Source organism: Geotrypetes seraphini, chromosome 4, assembly GCF_902459505.1.
Source record: "Geotrypetes seraphini chromosome 4, aGeoSer1.1, whole genome shotgun sequence".
NCBI lineage: Eukaryota > Metazoa > Chordata > Amphibia > Gymnophiona > Dermophiidae > Geotrypetes > Geotrypetes seraphini.
The window spans coordinates 298,100,703-298,119,119 of NC_047087.1; the positions used below are offsets into that span (position 1 = coordinate 298,100,703).

Consider the following 18,417-nt stretch of genomic DNA (forward strand, 5'->3'; position numbering starts at 1 on the left):
CGTTTTCAATCTTACATCAAGTGCACAAACAATAAAACAATACAATTAAACACATCATTTGACAATCTTTCTGATTTATCTTACAATACATAAAATTACCACCCTCCCCTCCCATCATTCCTCTATTATTTCCCCATGAAAAATGTAAAATATACCTCCCCCTCCCCAATCATTAGACAATGTATATTACAATAGAAAATGGTTTTTACTCATTACAATAAGAAGTTAATGGCTCCCAAATTTTATTAAATTTCTTATAGCTTCCTTGTTGTATAGCTATTGCTCTTTCCATTTTATATATGTGACATAATGAGTTCCACCAGAAATTGTAATTGAGTCTACTGTAATTTTTCCAATAACTTGTGATATGCTGAATGGCGACTCTTGTCATTATCAATAAATGTTTATTGTTATGTGATGATATTTGGCTCTTTTTCCTCATTGACATACCAAATAGTACTGTATTATAAGATAATGCCACATGTTTTTCCAATAAACAATTTACTTGATCCCAAATTGAGTTCCAAAAGGCTAAGATAAAGGAACAATAAAACAAAAGATGATCTAAAGTCCCTACTTCAAGATTACAGTGCCAACATCTATTAGACTTTGAACTATTTAACTTTCGTAGTCTAACTGGGGTCCAAAACGCTCTATGCAGAAGAAAAAAACCAAGTTTGTCTCATAGATGCAGACACTGTACATCTCATCCTCCAAGACCAAATTTGTGGCCATTGAGATGCTGAAATTTGATGCTTAATCTCAATGCTCCAAATATCTCTAAGACCATTTTTAGGTTTCTTTTTAACAGATTCACTTATAATTTTATACCACTGTGCAGCCTGGTGTCCCAGAAAGTCTGCCTGAAAGCATAGAAATTCCAGACTATATTGCGTATTCAGATTTTTCCATTCAGGGAACCCTACCTGAATGGCCTACTTCAGTTGCAGCCACCTAAAACTTTGTGATTTATTAAGACCATATTTATGCTGCAACTGTGAAAAATCAAGCAGTTTACCATTTAAAATAACATCATTTAAAGTCCTTATACCTGCAATTGGCTATTTTTTTAATGCTTGCATCCTGCCATGAAGTTTTCATGCAGATCTTGAAGTTTAAGCTAAGTGATGCTTGCATTTTTTGAATTATAATTATCTATCTTGAGTTTGAGTCACTTTAACGGGGTTTTTTTTTTGCCTGTGATAGAATGTTGGAGGGGAGCTAATGAGCTAATTAGGCTTCCCTTCATAGCTCCAGAGCATTGATTGCCCTGCAGCTTCCCCAATAAGTGTATATTAAATTGAACTGATTACATAGAACATAATAGGGTTTAAGTTATAAGCTTTTTTTCCAGCGTTCATACTGGAGATTATAGAATTGTGGTTTTGAATACTGTTCTCCAGTTCCTCTTGTTTTTTTGTTTTGTCATACTATGGTAAAATAATGCACAATTTAGCTATTTAATGTGTATAAGGAGGGAAAAATTGAGTATTATTCCATATATTGGTGTTTCTTCTTTTAGACTGTTGGTACAGTCCTTACTTCTAAGCATTTTGTACTGTAATATTGTTTATTTAGTGGGTTATCAGAAAAATCTTTACAGACTCTGCATTCTACAAAACATGGCAGCCCGATTAATTTTCAGTTTGAAAAAATCAGATCATGTCACACCTATATTGGTTACCAGTTGAGGCTAGAGTCAGATTCAAATTTGGATGTACTGTATATGCTACAAGGGCTTACATGGTTTAGCACCTGATTATCTTGTGGATCATTTCTTATTTATTAATTCACAATGCCCAAGACATACCCCCTCTTTTACAAAACTGCGATAGCAGTTTCTAGCGCGGGGAGCCGCGCTGAATGGCCCGCTCAAAAATTACACTGCAAATACAGTTTGCATGAATGCTGTCAACTCTTACACAGATTACATAAGTCTTGTCTACATGCAGGTCAATTTCACAGCAAGAATGGCATAGAATACCTGAACAGAGAACAGAGCATTCATGCAAGACATCTAACTCCTGGATATAATAATGGATACAAATCAAACATGTTAATCTACTGAGATTACACTTAAAGTTTCTTGCCACAAGGTGATGACTATGGAGAGCATTGTCCCCTGTAGTATTAATAAGAACACAACCACCATCATCTACAGGGGTTCTCTTTTTGCGTTTTTTTCATTTCTGCTAATCAACTTTGCTGTTGTTGACTCTTGGCAATGAGCGTTGGGAGCAGCGCGGGCCATTCAGCGCGGCTCCCTGCGCTAGAAACTGCTATCGCAGTTTCGTAAAAGGAGGCCATAATTGTAATTTGTTTACTTTTCCATAGGTAAAGGATTGTTTATACAAGAGCTATTTTCGACTACTCTTATCTTTTCAGGCAGCTTCTTGTGATAAAGAGTTTGTAGGTTTGATGGTTAGCTCTGTTTCTTACTAGCAGTTTAGGAAATTATTGAAAACCTGTTTAAGAAATTTTTGTAATTTTTATAATTTGTTTTTATTGTTATTGTTTCAATTTTCTTTTGTAAACCGCATAGAACTCTCAAGATACTGCGGTACATAAATAAATTTTTATGTTATGTTAAAGCAGGTTTGTAATTACCCCAAACACATGCAAAACACTTTTTACTAATGCAGGGTGATTTGAAAATTGCACCCTTTATTTCTCCCTTACATTAACATCAACCTCACTTTCTCCTTCTTTCAGCTTTTCTTTTCTTGTTCTGCGCAGTCTTTCTTCCTTACCCAATCTTAAGCTTTTCTTTCTTTCCTTCCTGTCTCAGTTTCATTCCCTCCTTTTTTTTTTTTATTAAATTCTTTATTCATTTTTGTATGTTACAACAAGTGTATCAATTAAACTCATATAAAACTTAAAGATACATACTTGATTAACTCACATATTAGCATCAAATTTAACATTTCATTAGGAAATTAGTATTCTATATTCTATATTCATATATTATGTAAGAAATCTAAATTTATATCATTCTTATTAAATATAATAATCCCCCATCCCTCCCTCCCTTCCAATTCAATAATACATAAAATCATAAAATCATAGAATTCCCTCCTTTTACTTTTTTCTCATGCCCCATCAACAAGGAAAGCCATGATACCTGCCCCCATCCCCCCCCCCCCCTACATGCTCTTGACTGATGGTAGCCGAAGCATACAGGAGCTGAAATCCTGGAGTTATTCTCATGGGATTTCAAAGTTTCTGAACAGGGAGCTTGAGGAAGTGGAGTTGTGTTTCAAATAAATAGCTGAACTTCCCCAGTTCATGGTGGCTGAGAATTGATAGCCTGGTTTGGTTTCTATAAAAAAAAGATGAAAATCATGTACTGTACCAGAGCAAGAAGTCGCTTTTGCTCTTCAAGCTTTTTTTGCTCTTCTAGTTTTGCTTGCTGTTCAGAGGTGAGATACTTTTCCACTGTAATCTGTAAACACAACCACAATCCATGGATAAGTGGCTCAAATTCACAAAACCATTCTAATCAGATGCTTCAGAAATCCTCTAACTAGTATTCCCCTCCAGTTGCAGATTTGGTTCTGTAACTCCGTGTCTTCGTTTTGTGGCATCAGAAAGAGAATAAAACTGGATTAAAGAAAGGTGAACTGTACTGGATTATAGTTAGATGGCATCTAAAATATAACATTTACAGTAATTAAATTTGGTCCTTAATCAGGGCAAAGGCTTGCTTGAAAGTTCTAAGATTACTACTACTATTTATGATTTCTATAGCACTGAAAAGCATACGCGGAGCTTACCATATACACTCGAATGTAAACCCATCCAAGTGTAAACCGAGATACCATTTTACTTCCCTTTTTAGGGGAAAAGTGGTAACTCAAATATAAATCAAGGGTTTATATTCTACAATTCCTCCCCAACATTCCCCAGGCATTCCTACCCTCCCATCCATCCTCCCTCCCAGTGGTGTTGCTCCTCTGCAATCACTGCACTGAACCGGCAGGTCCCCCATTGTCAGCCCCCCTCCCTCCCTCTTTCTCTCACCCCAAAGAGGCACAACCCACCCCCCTCCTAGACCCAGCGGTAGAACCCCCAGATCTACCATGCTTCCGCTGGTGGTCTAGCAGGGCATTGAGGCAGGAGACATTTTCACTCACTCCTACCCGTGCTCTCTTGGTGCTGAAAATGGCTGCCGAGACCTCCAGCATCTTTAATTGCCTCAGGTACATTAGATAGATTGTGAGCCCACTGGGATAGACAGGGAAAATGCTTGAGTACCTGAATAAATTCATGTAAGCCGTTCTAAGCTCCCCTGAGAGAATGGTTTAGAAAACTGAATAATATTTGGCGTGATAATTGAATGCACCATTTAAAACTAATTAAAAACACATTTTAAAAAGTAGGCGCCAGAATTGCACCTACAACATGGCACCTAGCAGTTCCTAAGGCCAGAGTAGGCATGTCTAGGGGTGGAGTTGACCTTAGGCGTCACTTGGCCCCGCTGTGCATGATTCTCCAAAAAATGTAGATACTGGAAATATAATTTTTTCTTAGGCACCAGTAGCCACGATTCTATTAACGGTGCCTAAGTGTGATTGACATTCGGCTGGCACCATTTTTCTAGGTGCTGGACGATTTAGGCACTGTTTACAGAATCCAGCCTGACTATATAGTAGTATCTTGCAAATATTGTCAAGCCACGGCACACTAAACGTAAAGGCTGCGGACGTCGATTCGATGATGTCATGCACATGCGTGACATCATCACGCGACATCTGCACATGAGTGATGGCCCTCCAGGCAGGCATTTAAATGGAGAATAAATTTTGTAAAACTGCTTAGCTGAATTGACTATCCATTCTGGAGTGATTCTGTAAGCAATAATGGGATGTTATTACAAAATTAGATCTGAAATATTAAAAGAAGTGAAGCAAGAAACTGTGCCCACAATAAACAACTTAAAAGGAGGAAAAAAGACCTTAGAGACCCACAGGCATACACTGAATTGCAAACTGGCATACAGTACACTGGCATACCATGAATTAAAAAAACCTCCTTATGCCACTTAGAGTCACTGAAAAAGTATTATACTCCATTTTTAAATTCTTTTTATATACTCAAATACTTTTAGTTCAAAACCAAATAAACCCATGCACTTGTCATAACACAGCCCAACGGTCCATTTCACCATAATTAGGCTTCATCGGGGGTTTCAATAAAATGAATGCAAGGATCTTACTACTTCCTTAGGGATTTGATCCGATTCCATCTGTACTAATTGGTCAGTTTGTACTGCTTCACAGATGTCCTCAATTGGAGTGGAATGTAGATTAGCGTATATACTCAAATATAGGATGAGATTTTGGGGCCTAAAAAAATGGCCCAAAAATGGGGGTCGTCCTATATTCGGGTCATCACCTGGTGACCACCCGACACCCTACAGGACTGCTGCAGGCCTGCTGTTAGGCTGGGACAGGAGGGATCCCTCCCATCTCCCGTCCCAGCTAATACAATTTTTTACCCCTTCCCCTCCTCAACGTACCTTTTCTCTGGTCCAGTGGTATATGGGCAGGAGGAGTGCACTTTCCATGCTTGAGCCCCTCCTTCCGATCTTGCGGCCAGCATCAGCGGTGCACCCGAGCTAGCAGGCAGGCGCAACCTTTTCAAGCTCCTGCCCGGCCCTGCGCCATTCCATGCCACCAGGATTTGCGAGAACTGGCAGCAGCCATTCAGGGAGTGGTGTATGGCTGGGCGGGGCGCAGGGCCAGGCGGGAGCTCGAAAAGTTCACTGCCAGCCTGGGTGCCTGCCTGCCAGGCTGCTCACTCCTGCCTGCTGGCCTGGGTGCGCCACTGGCTGTGAGATAGGAAGGAGGGGCTCGAACGCGGAAAGCTCACTCCTCCTGCCCATATACAACTGGACCACCAGGAAAAAGGTATGTGGGGGAGGGGTAAAATTTGTTTGTGTCCCAGCCTAGCACTACACAACTAGAAGGGAAAGAGGGTACAGGGAAGGAAGGTGGGACAGTGTGCAGAGCCTGCCAGGGAGGGAGGACAGGGTGCAGAGCCTGGCAGGGAAGGGGCCTGAATTCAGAGCTTGGTAGGGTAAGGGGGGGAAGGGGGCTGAGTGCAGAATTTGGCAAGGAGGGGGGCTGAGTGCAGAGCCTGGTGGGGGAGGGCATAAGGGAGGGGACACTGGGAGAAGATCCTGGCAGGACATGGCACTTGAATATTAAGCCCCCCGTCTTATATTCAAGTCAACTATGGCTATAAGGCCAACAGCCTGCCACATATCTGGGGAAGCTCAGCCCCTGTCCTGGCGTCATTGTAATTTCTTAAGAGGCTGGGTAGAAGCGAGAGCCTGAGGCTTGCTGTCTCCTGCCTCCATTAGACCTCTGATGTGATCCCTGAAAGGACTGCTAAGTCGCTTGGCTTGCTGCAGAATGGAATCTTCGAGAACCTCGAAAATTACCCCTCTTCCCAGACCCCTAGCCACCCAGAGTCTTCTGTCTGGTAAGGCCTTGGGATGACAGTCCACAGCACTTGCCTTCAGGTTATCCAGATCCTTTCCAAATAGCATCTGTCCATTAAAGGGGAACCTGCTCAGTGTGGCTTTAGAGGCAAGATTTCGTGCCCACTGTCTGCTGAGTGGAGATCATATAAGCCGATGCCTGCTCATAACTCTGATGAGATCATATAGAGCATCCGCTATATAATTCACCACAGCTAGGAACATTTTGGGATCCTCGTCCTCCTTTAGAACTGATACTTGAGACAATCATGTGTGGGAAGCATGTGCCACAAAGGAAGTTGCAGCTTCCGCCTTAATCCCTAAGGATAAAACTTCAAATTGCCTCTTAAGGAGCAAGTTCACTTTATGGACCTGCAAATCTTCCAACATCACATCACTAGGCAGGGAGGTGTGTTTGGTGACCTGCGCCACCAGTGAATCCACTTTCACCTGAACAAATAGCTGCTGGAAATCCGAAGCAATCGAGTAAAGTTTGGACATAGCCTTAGTCACCCACAATTACCCCTATGGAGACTGCATCTTCTCCCAGGCAGAGGTCCCAACAAGTGGAAACCTCTGGGCACTGAACCTCCAGACAAACACTGAAAAAAAATAACCAACAATAATAAAACTGCAGAGCAGATCAGAAACACTTGACAGTGATTTTGTGCAGTTAGTTTGGGGTAATTTTGTGTAATTAGCTTAACCTTTGCAAGTAACAGCTTGCAAATGTATGCAGTTAGTTACACATTTTTCCCCATATTTAACAAATTATGTACAAGCTTAAGTGCTAAAAAACAAGGAAGTATTTAACAACTTTCAGATGTCTAGCTTTCTAATACCTCAGAGTCTTCCACAGTTAATGCCCTCTCTGGTTTCTCATTGTCTGAGAAAGTTGGATTTGTGACTTTCTCCATCAATTGCAGCTCTGAAATGATTTCTTGAATCCTTGCATTTCTGTCCTTCACTCGCAAGACCTCCGATTCCTTTTGCTTACGAACTATTTCAAACTCCTTATTAAAAGCTACTTTAATTTTGTAAATGATGTCCTGAAAAAATAAGCAACAAATATTTGTGTGACACTATAGAATGAATCTGTTCAATGCATCCAGGGCACAGCAGGTACAGAATCATTAAGAGATTGTGTTAATACACTTCATATTTCCTATTCCATTTATAATTTTACTTTTATTCTTCCCTGGCATTAAAACCTTTTATTTTATTTTCACCTACAAGTAGATGGAAATACTGTTCATAAAATTATAACAATAACAACACTTCAATCGAAGAACAGTTCTTACTAATACAAAGAGTGAAATTCTGTAAGGGCTGCCTAAAGTTAGGCGCTGTCAGGCACATAGATCATGCCTGCCGACACCTAATTTAATTGTTTTAATCGGTTTTAAGTGGCACGATAATTGATTGTGCCATAAAAAAAATCTAGATTGTAGGTATGGGCGGTATTCTATGCCTTGTATCAGATATTTAATTATCGTTTTTCTTCACAGCCCTCAGAGATGCCACCAAGGGTTCACATGATCATAACCCCTGGCTTTATGCGCCCAATCGTCACCGGGTCGGCATTAGTATAAACTAGTTCAGTGTTAAGATAAATTATTTGGTTTACTTATATTTTAATAACTTAGAATAATAAATATTCTCAAAAATCTAACACTTCCCTCCTCATTTGACATCCTAGCCCTCTAACTTCCTTCTTTCCTCTGATCCTCATCTAGCCCTTTCCTTGTAGTTCCTTTCCCATTACAACTCCTGTAAACCGTGCCGAGCTCCACAACCTTGGAGATGGTGCGGTATATAAACCTAAGGCTTAGTTTAGTTTAGTTTAAATATTGATAGAAAGTATTAAATCAATACTTAGCTTAACCGGAATGGTGGTTGACAAGGGATATAAAAGCCAACATGTTTCACCCGTAGAGGGGGTTTCCTCAGGGCTACTATCCCTTTCTGATACTGGCTACTCACGACGTGACCACCCGAGAACTTAGATCGGGTGGTCACGTCGTGAGTAGCCAGTATCAGAAAGAGATAGTAGCCCTGAGGAAACCCTCTCTACGGGTGAAACATGTTGGCTTTTATATCCCTTGTCAACCACCATCCCGGTTAAGCTAAGTATTGATTTAATACTTTCTATCAATATTTATTATTCTAAGTTATTAAAATATAAGTAAACCAAAATAATTTATCTTAACACTGAACTAGTTTATACTAATGCCGACCCGGTGACGATTGGGCGCATAAAGCCAGGGGTTATGATCATGTGAACCCTTGGTGGCATCTCTGAGGGCCGTGAAGAAAAACGATAATTAAATATCTGATACAAGGCATTCAAGGGAGGTTTAGAATACCGCCCATACCTACAATCTGCATTTAACCTTGTATTAATCATTAGTTAAGCCTACTATTGAATTAATAAAAAAAATCTAGGCACTGCTAGATGCTTCCTGGGACTGGCTGCTAACACCCGGGCACCTAATAGCGCTTAGTAATGTTGCACACCTAAGTAGGCATGTTTAGGGACAGATTTGGCCTTAGGCATCACTAGCAGTGATTCTACGACAAACCTAGGCACCGGAAATGCAGGCCTTTAAAACCCTGGCCTAAATTAACTGCACCTAAGTTTGTCATTAGACACGATTCTCTAAATGGCACCTGAATGCGATTGATATATGGCAGATTCCATTTTTCTAGGCACCTGCCATTCCAGACACCACTTATAGAATCTAACCCACAATAATTGTGGAGCTACTATTACTACTATTAATTATTTCTATAATGCTACGAGACTTACGCAGCGCTGTACAGAGTCACAAAGAAGACAGTCCCTGCTCAAAAGAGCTTACAATCTAAACAGACAAGACAGACACAGGATGTCATGGATATAGTTAAGGAGAACGGTTAATCTGCTGGTAGAATCTATATTACAAGAAGTACTGGATACTCTAACCCAAGCGTTGGATGGCCATCCAAGGCCTCATCTGGTTCCAACTACTTTTTTGGTATGAGAATGTCTTTTTGTTTAAGGAGCAATTGTAACTTGCAGCTTTCAAGGCTGACTATGGAAACCACTTTTAAAGGCAAGTGGCTAAATCAAACCATTTTTATACACAAGCTTTTCTGCTTATATTTATGATGTTTTTATTTTATGGACAGGCACAGTGGATCAGTTTCTTATCTTCACTAATTGGTAGAATGGATGTGGCTTGAACATCAAGTTTACCTGGCAATATTCATTTGAATGTATGAAGTTTTGGGATATTCATGTTATCCAACAAGAGTATTCATTTGTGATGTGTTTAAAGTAAGTCACCAATACATCTTAAGTTCAGTTTCCTCTTTTCTCAGATGCTCCAATTTAATAGAATTTGTACCAACATTGAAGATTTTAAAGCAGAATCAAAGCACTTCATTTCCAGTCTGCAGGTTTGTAGGTATCCACAGAATGTAATTAGAAAAGTATATAAGTACGCTAAGTACAGTCACTGGGAAAATCTGTTATTATCTAAAGCAGGGGTGTCCAACCTTTTGGCTTCCCTGGGCCGCATTGGCCAAAAAAAATGTTTCTGGGGCCATAAAACGTGCAAACGCTGCAGCAAGACAGAGGAAGGAGCCGGTAAGATGGTAAACACCCGGGGGGCAGCAGAGGAAAACACTGCATTGCCCTCGACAAGGGCTGCACAAAATAATTCACTGGGCCGCAGGTTGGACACCCCTGATCTAAAGCTAATAACAACAGAACTGAGGAGACTTCTAATTTCATCTAAGAACATAAGATCATAAGAACAGCCTTACTGGGTCAGACCAATGGTCCATCAAGCCCAGTAACCCTTTCTCACAGTGGCCAATCCAGGGCTCTAGTACCTGGCCAAAACCCAAAGAGTAGCAACATTCCATGCTACCAATCCAGGGAAAGCAGTGGTTTCCCCCTTGTCTTTCTCAATAACAGACTATGGATTTTTCCTCCAGGAAATTGTCCAAACCTTTCTTAAAACCAGCTACGCTATCCGCTCTTACCACAACCTCTGGTAACGCATTCCAGAGCTTAACTATTCTCTGAGTGAAAAAAATATTTCCTCCTATTGGTTTTAAAACTATTTCCCTATAACTTCATCCAGTGTCCCCCAGCCTTTGTAATTTTTGACAGAGTGAAAAATCAATCCACTTGTACCCATTCTACTCCATTCAGGATTTTGTAGACTTCAATTATATCTCACTTCAGCTATCTCTTTTCTAAGCTGACGAGCCTTAACCTTTTTAGTCTTTCTTCATATGAGAGGAGTTCCATCCCCTTTATCATCTTGGTCGCTCTTCTTTGAACCTTTCTTAGTGTTGCTATATCTTTCTTGAGATAAGGAGACCAGAATTGAATGCAATACTCTAGATGAGGTTGCACATGGAGCAATACAGGGGCATTATAACATTCTTAGTTTTGTTAGCCATCCCTTTTTAATAATTCCTCAAATCCTGTTTGCTTTTTTGGCCGCCGCCACACATTGGGCAGAAGGTTTCATCGTATTGTCTACGATGACACCCAGATCCTTTTCTTGGGCACTAACCCCCAAGGTGGACCCTAGCATCTGGTAACTGTGATTTGGGTTATTCTTCCCAATGTGCATTACACATTGAAGTATAATTCTGGGAGAAATCATGTGGCATGTATTTTCCATAAATTCTGGAAAATTATGCAGGTGCATCCATTGTTTCAAACATCTGATTTTAAGATGGCCTTTTCACATGGAATGATAGCCTCACTGGGTCAGACCGATGGTCCATCTAGCCTAGTATCCTGTCTTCATGGAGACCAATCCAAGTCAAAAACTCAAATAGTAGCAGCAGTCCATGCCATCAATACAGGGCAAGCAGTGGCTTCTCCAATGTCTGTCTCAACAGCAAACTATGGACATTTCCTCCAGGAACTAGTCCAAACCTGTGATACGTATGGGACATACCTGGAGTCTGAGAGTTGTTTTTAGTAACAATGGCTGTTTAAGAAACCATCTTCTACTAAAAGGATCCTAATACCAAATAACAACTTTCTTTTTTTAAAAGGGGAACTAGAGTTCAGAAAGATAACTTGCACCTGGCGAGCCAGATTTAGTCAAAACAGGATATGGATGAATTAATCAAGAGAAGGGGGGAAAAGCAGGAAATGGTTTGTGATATGTTCATGTTTGAACACATGGACAAACCGGATCCTGACCATAATAATTTGAGCAAAAAAGTGCCTAACTTGTTTGTGACATGTTCATGTTTGAACACGTATACAAACCGGATCCTGACCATAATCTGGGCATAAAAAGACAGGCAGAACTCAGTGGAATCGGGACTTCTCCACTGCTGAAGAGCCGTGTGATGCTGATATGAGATGAATGCGCTGCCTCCGATGTTTCGCTAGTCCCCCGATATCGGAGTGATGATGCAATATATGGTAACAAATTATTGATTCCTTACTGCATGATTTCATTATTATAAAATTGTATGAATAAACCTATATTATGCTTTCAGTCATCTGTGTATGCTATTAATTTTCCCAGTCAGAGAGCTGGTGAGGGGAAGGGAAAGTGGGATATAGCTTTACCCTAAGAATAATAGCAGTACATTAATTGGCGTAGTCGGCAGGATCTCCCTAAATAAGACCGAACAATGTTCCGGCGTAAGGAGAAATCTAAAAAAGAACCTGCAGGGATACCTGGCTGGACCGGGGACCCGTATGAAATAATAGCGGCAGAAATGGCCAATCATGGATTGGTGGAATCATGGAATAAGGAGTTAAGGGAATTTGAACCAAAGAATGTGGTACAAGTACTTGAAACAATCCCTGCAAAAGCAGGTGAAGCAGTTACCCTGGCTCGAAGGAGTTGGGTGTTGGCCTCTGCATACCGTGGGGTGCACAAGCGGTTGCAGACGGCACTTAAAGAGAAAGGGAGAGTAGAACAGAGTAAGTTAGAATTAGAGGGACGGTGTCCGGTGCTGGAATGTAATAGTAAATTATTAAAGGATAAACTGGAACATTATCAGGATGTAGCAGAAAGAGCAGCTGTAAAAGTGGCACAAAATAAGTATAAAAAAAGGAAAGGGAGGATTAAAAGGGGTTGGGATGATTGCCCCGGGGACCCCACTGTCCGGACCCTGAAATAGACCCGCCATCTGTAATAAAAAGAATGCAGCCCATTACAAGAAGGAAAAAAGGGCTTCTGTACGCTAAGATCAGCGTAGTGAGAGATCAGAGTTTGCATAGCTAAGGGATTCTTGCTGTGTTGAGAACAATAGAGATAACTTTTTTTTAGTGTTTAGACGACCATGTGGGTTTGCATCCCAGTAAGAATAAAGAGTGAATTTCATGTATTTAAAAAAAAAAAAAAGAGATTATAAGAATGTTGGAAGAACAGAACTGTAGGATCAGAAGGAATTAGAAAGTGATATTTAAACGAGATGGTTAAGTGAAAAGGAAAAGAAAGTTTTAATGTCTGGCTTTGAATGTATACGAATGTGGAAAGAAAGCTTGTGAAATGTGTTAATTCCCTGATTGTAAGGGATATGCTAAGGTAGGGGAGATGGAAGAAAAAAAAAACCCTCGATTAGGCTCAAGGATAATTTTGTGCAAAGAAAAAGATTTATTCTAGCAATAGATGCCATGCTTAAAAGAAATATTGTGTTTGTGACGATGTGCAAAAGAAAAAAGTTTCCTTGCCTTTGTATTTTATCTCAGTGTTTCAAATTAGTTTTGAATATGAATTTTTGTGCCCCTGTATGGTTTATAAAGTATTTTTTGAAAGTATGCATTGCCCGAAATGTATGATTAGGGAGTAATTAAATTTAAATGCATTTTAAAATTAAATTGGGAAGTTTAAAATAAAAAGATTAACAAAAGTAGAGGTTAAGTACCTATACAATTAAAATAAATGTGAAACAAAAGGCTTGTTAACCTCGTTACCGGAAATGAACAATTATAATAAGCTTTTATGTAAGTGGATGAATTCGGAATTGAAATTTTGCTTACTTTTTACAAGTAAGCTCTTCAGGATAGGAACCTAATAAAGAAGAATAATTCCCTGATGTTAGGAAAAAGACAGTCTAATTTTAGAATGTATCTGCCTGTTTAAATTTTCCTGTGGCCATATTTGGTGCCACAGGACCCTGAAATAAGTCTATTTAATCTGTGTGTTTTGTGTTTCAGAAAAAAAACAAACCCTTTTTGGAATCTTTTCAACAATTCAACACAGAGACTGTGACTCTGCGATACAAGAACTAGTCATGTTTAACAGAGGGGAAAAGTTTCATGTGTTTCTTTTCTTTGTTCTTTTTGTTAATGACCATGTGCTTTCCTTCCAGGATTTACACTGACCCGCAGTACCACATTCCACCACAAGAGCTGTGGAGAACACAGAGAAAAATTCCGAAAGAACATTATGGGCAATTGGTAACCAGATCCAGTTATGCCTCAAAAGGAATAACTGTCTTGGGAGGGGTGATTGATGCTGACTATCAAGGGGAGGTTAGGGTAATACTAATTAACTTAGGTGCGGAGGAGGTAATAATAGCACAGGGAGAAAGAATTGCACAACTGTTGCTAATTCCTATATATATATATATAGCTCCGGTGAGAGAAACCACAGCCCCTACAGAATTGACGGTTAGGGGGGCAAAAGGGTTTGGATCCACAAATACTGTAAATGTTGGGGCCAAAATATGGATTAGCAACCGAAATGGTCCCCCCTCTCCCGCTGAAGTGATAGCAGTGGGACAAGACCGTATGCTATTGATAATGAGGCCAGGTGTAGAAAAATGGGAATATGTCCCACAAGAGAAATGTTACCTACGGGAGTAATACTGTGTTTAATTTTACAGGAAACCCTAATCGTCCTAGGCGTATTCACAGTCCTTGGTATCGTATCTTTGGGTCACGTAGAAGGATGGACTCCGGCTAGGCGTCTGGTTTTGGATGACAATGCTCGATTTCAATGGGGATGGAGAAGTGCTATCAGCAGACGACAACAGGAAAAGTTTAGTTGTGAAAAAGGACAGAGATGTACAATAGCTAACATCACAACTAATGTGGACATATGGAAAGGCCCTCACAATGACAGAAGAGGGTATATCTTTTATGCCCTATATCAGAGTCAAGTAGTGGTAAATGTCACTGCCCATGTGTCACTTCTATGTTGCTTAAAGACTGTGTTCCCAGAATTAAATACAAAACAGAAATGGCAGGCAATACAAAATTGTAGCACCTGGAATGGAACTGTGTTGCATCTGACATTAGAAGACCCCAAATATTTTCTATGTACTAATGCATCTCTTATTAAGAATCGTACTACATGGGCAGATTTTATTATCTTTGTAAATATAGATTCTGCAAAAATTGATCCAGGGCAGGTTAAACGATTACCGTCAACATGTGAAATGGTGGGTCAGCATGCGGAACAAACACGTGTACAATTTAAAATTACCTTTCCTCCCTCTAGTCGATGTAGATATAGGAGAGCCTGGTATGATACTATTTTGGGAGGATTTGGAACTATTACCGGGACAATAAACAGTTATGATATAGAATCTTTAGCAAATAGGCTGCATAACGCTGGAAGTAAAATTAATAATGCTTTAACTATACAAGCTAATTGGATGCCTACTATTTGGTACCCAATGACACTAGCAGCTGGCGTGGATAATGATATGTTAGATCTTTTTAATGCTAGTAATTCTCTAACCTTCCTTGTAGATACTAATATTACTCACATAATCAATTGGACTATATGTTCTTTGCAAACATTACAGCAGCAACAACAGAAAAATGTCTTTCAAACACAACTTTTGACAGCAAATGAACAAGTGTGGAGGACCGTCTTTTCTGATGTAATCCGTGCAGGCCATTGGCTACAAATACCTAGTTCGGGGATAAGGTGTGAGGAAACCCTATGTCAGGGATATTTTACCATTTACAATGTAACCAAACAGAGTATAATGTGTAAATACATAGTGATGCCTTTACTAATTGGGTCAGCTCCTAATCAACACTTTTGGACCCCCACCTTTTATGGACAGGTGATAGATATGTATAATCGTACCCATGATTTAACTTTTTGTGATAACACTTTAAATGGAAAAGTTTGTAAATTACAATCTGCTGTATATGAGCCATGTTTATTGCAAAATACTGTAAACAAATGTGAATGGACTATTATGCCAATAACCTATAGGTATATGGTCGAAATAGCACCACAAGTGGTATGTGTAGTAACTGATCAACCAGTGATACCAGGAATGGCAGTGCCTTTTTCGGGATGTATTCATAACATTTCAGTATTACACTGGGAAAATGACACATTCATATTAACTTCCGATGTGGATAAGAACGTGGCTATCATTTGGAATAGCACTAAATGGGATGTTCCAAATTGGGATTTAAATTTGACCAGATTTAAGCAAATATTAACTCAATCAACCAAAATACAGAGTGCCATCCGATACCTAAATCAAAGTATTATGGCTCATCAGCTTACCACCACTATTGCAGCAGACTCGATAGTGACAATAGGGTCAGGAATAGCTGATGCTACTTCACATCATTGGTGGGATATATTTTTAGGATATTCACCTTCAGCTAAAACGACTCTGGATTGGATCATCCATCCTCTGTTAATAGTTGTTATTCTGGTAATAATTTTATCTATCTGGAATTGGTATGTGGCATATGGCATTTGTTGTAAACAACAAAAAGTGATGATGGTTACATACAACACTCATTGTTAAGGACCGAATGTGATACGTATGGGACATACCTGGAGTCTGAGAGTTGTTTTTAGTAACAATGGCTGTTTAAGAAACCATCTTCTACTAAAAGGATCCTAATACCAAATAACAACTTTCTTTTTTTAAAAGGGGAACTAGAGTTCAGAAAGATAACTTGCACCTGGCGAGCCAGATTTAGTCAAAACAGGATATGGATGAATTAATCAAGAGAAGGGGGGAAAAGCAGGAAATGGTTTGTGATATGTTCATGTTTGAACACATGGACAAACCGGATCCTGACCATAATAATTTGAGCAAAAAAGTGCCTAACTTGTTTGTGACATGTTCATGTTTGAACACGTATACAAACCGGATCCTGACCATAATCTGGGCATAAAAAGACAGGCAGAACTCAGTGGAATCGGGACTTCTCCACTGCTGAAGAGCCGTGTGATGCTGATATGAGATGAATGTGCTGCCTCCGATGTTTCGCTAGTCCCCCGATATCAGAGTGATGATGCAATATATGGTAACAAATTATTGATTCCTTACTGCATGATTTCATTATTATAAAATTGTATGAATAAACCTATATTATGCTTTCAGTCATCTGTGTATGCTATTAATTTTCCCAGTCAGAGAGCTGGTGAGGGGAAGGGAAAGTGGGATATAGCTTTACCCTAAGAATAATAGCAGTACAAAACCATTTTTAAAACCAGCTACATTAACTGCTCTTATCCCCTGGCAATGTGTTCCAGAGCTTAACTATTCTCTGAGTGAAAAAATATTTCCTCCTATTGGTTTTAAAAGTATTACTCTGTAACTTCATCGAGTGTCCCCTAGTCTTGTAAATCTTGATGCAGTAAATAATTGATCCACTTGTACCCATTCTATACCACTCGGAATTTTGTAAACTTCAGTCATGGAAGGGGAACTGACACATAAAAAATGTTGCTGATGAAAAACTTGTGACAATACTTTAGAGTTGTCTGAATTTGTCAGTTCTATAGACTCTAAGATATATCATTTGAAATTTGACACCGATTGTAACAGTGATTTTGTAATTTATGTTGTATGTAGGCAAGACTATTAGAATGTTCCAAATTAGAATGCATGAAAAAAGATCTTGCCTACAACATAGGACGATGGAGGTTCCCATAGTCTTCCATTATGTGATTTTTGCCTATGACTTTGAATGTTTAAATTGTTTTGTTTTAGATCATGTCAGAGAGGGTGATAGAGCCCGCCCTTTACTTCAGTTTCAGTAGCGGTGGATTTATAGGCTTAACTGTCTAGAACCTACTTTGGAATTTTCATTAATCTCTGCAGGACAGCCATATTCCCTCTCCTGGAATGGATTAAAAGCTAGTACTGAGAGGAAGGCTTTCTTTTAAGTACCTGGCCCTTAAAATTTGCATAAGGCTTTGACTAGCCTCTCTCCAATGGCATCTTTTTAATAAAGAACAATCTTGGAATTGGTTTAAGAACATAAGTATTGCCTCTGCTGGGTCAGACCAGGCGTCCATCGTGCCCAGCAGCCCGCTCCTGCGGCGGCCCTCGAGGTCCTTGACCTGTAAGTTCCCACCACCTGAATTGTTTATGCCCTAATCCTGATGTACCCTGTATAGTGCCCCTCTATCTATACCCTGTAATCCCTTTCTCCTTCAAGAAGTCATCCAGGCCCTTTTTGAAACCCATTATTATACTCTGTCCTATCACCTCTCCTGGAAGCGCATTCCAGGTGTCCACCACCCTCTGAGTGAAGAAGTACTTCCTAGCATTCGTCTTGAATCTGTCTCCTTTCAGTTTTTCTGAATACCTTCTTGTTTTTGATGTCCCCGCTAGCCTGAAGAATCTGTCCCTCTCCACCTTCTCTATACCTTTCATGATTTTATAAGTCTCTATCATGTCTCCTCTAAGTCTCCACTTTTCCAGGGTAAAGAGCCCCAGCTTCTCCAGCCTTTCGGTATTTGCAAGGTTTTCCATGCCCTTAATCATTTTTGTTGCTCTTCTCTGGACCCTCTCGAGCATCACCATATCCTTCTTAAGGTGTGGCGACCAGTATAGGCAGAGAGGAAAGATTTTGCCTTCGTTGAGATTTGTAAGTTGGTTCAGAAGTGGTATTTCTTTAGATGTGATGTAACATGGTCTACCGTACATTTTATTTTATAGGTAACCACTGTTGG

The 18,417-nt window shown here is 39.8% G+C and overlaps 1 protein-coding gene across 3 annotated transcripts in view; it reads right to left on the reverse strand.

The window, feature by feature from the left end:
• Nucleotides 1-18,417, reverse strand: part of CFAP43 (cilia and flagella associated protein 43) — a 387,888-nt gene that overhangs the window by 117,344 nt on the left and 252,127 nt on the right. For all 3 annotated transcript variants that reach the window (XM_033942773.1, XM_033942772.1, XM_033942771.1), the window contains exons 24-25: nt 7,327-7,533; nt 3,353-3,442 (exon numbers count right to left, since the gene is read on the reverse strand). In XM_033942773.1, the coding sequence (XP_033798664.1) occupies nt 3,353-3,442; nt 7,327-7,533 (297 nt within the window). The remainder of the gene's footprint in view (nt 1-3,352; nt 3,443-7,326; nt 7,534-18,417) is intronic.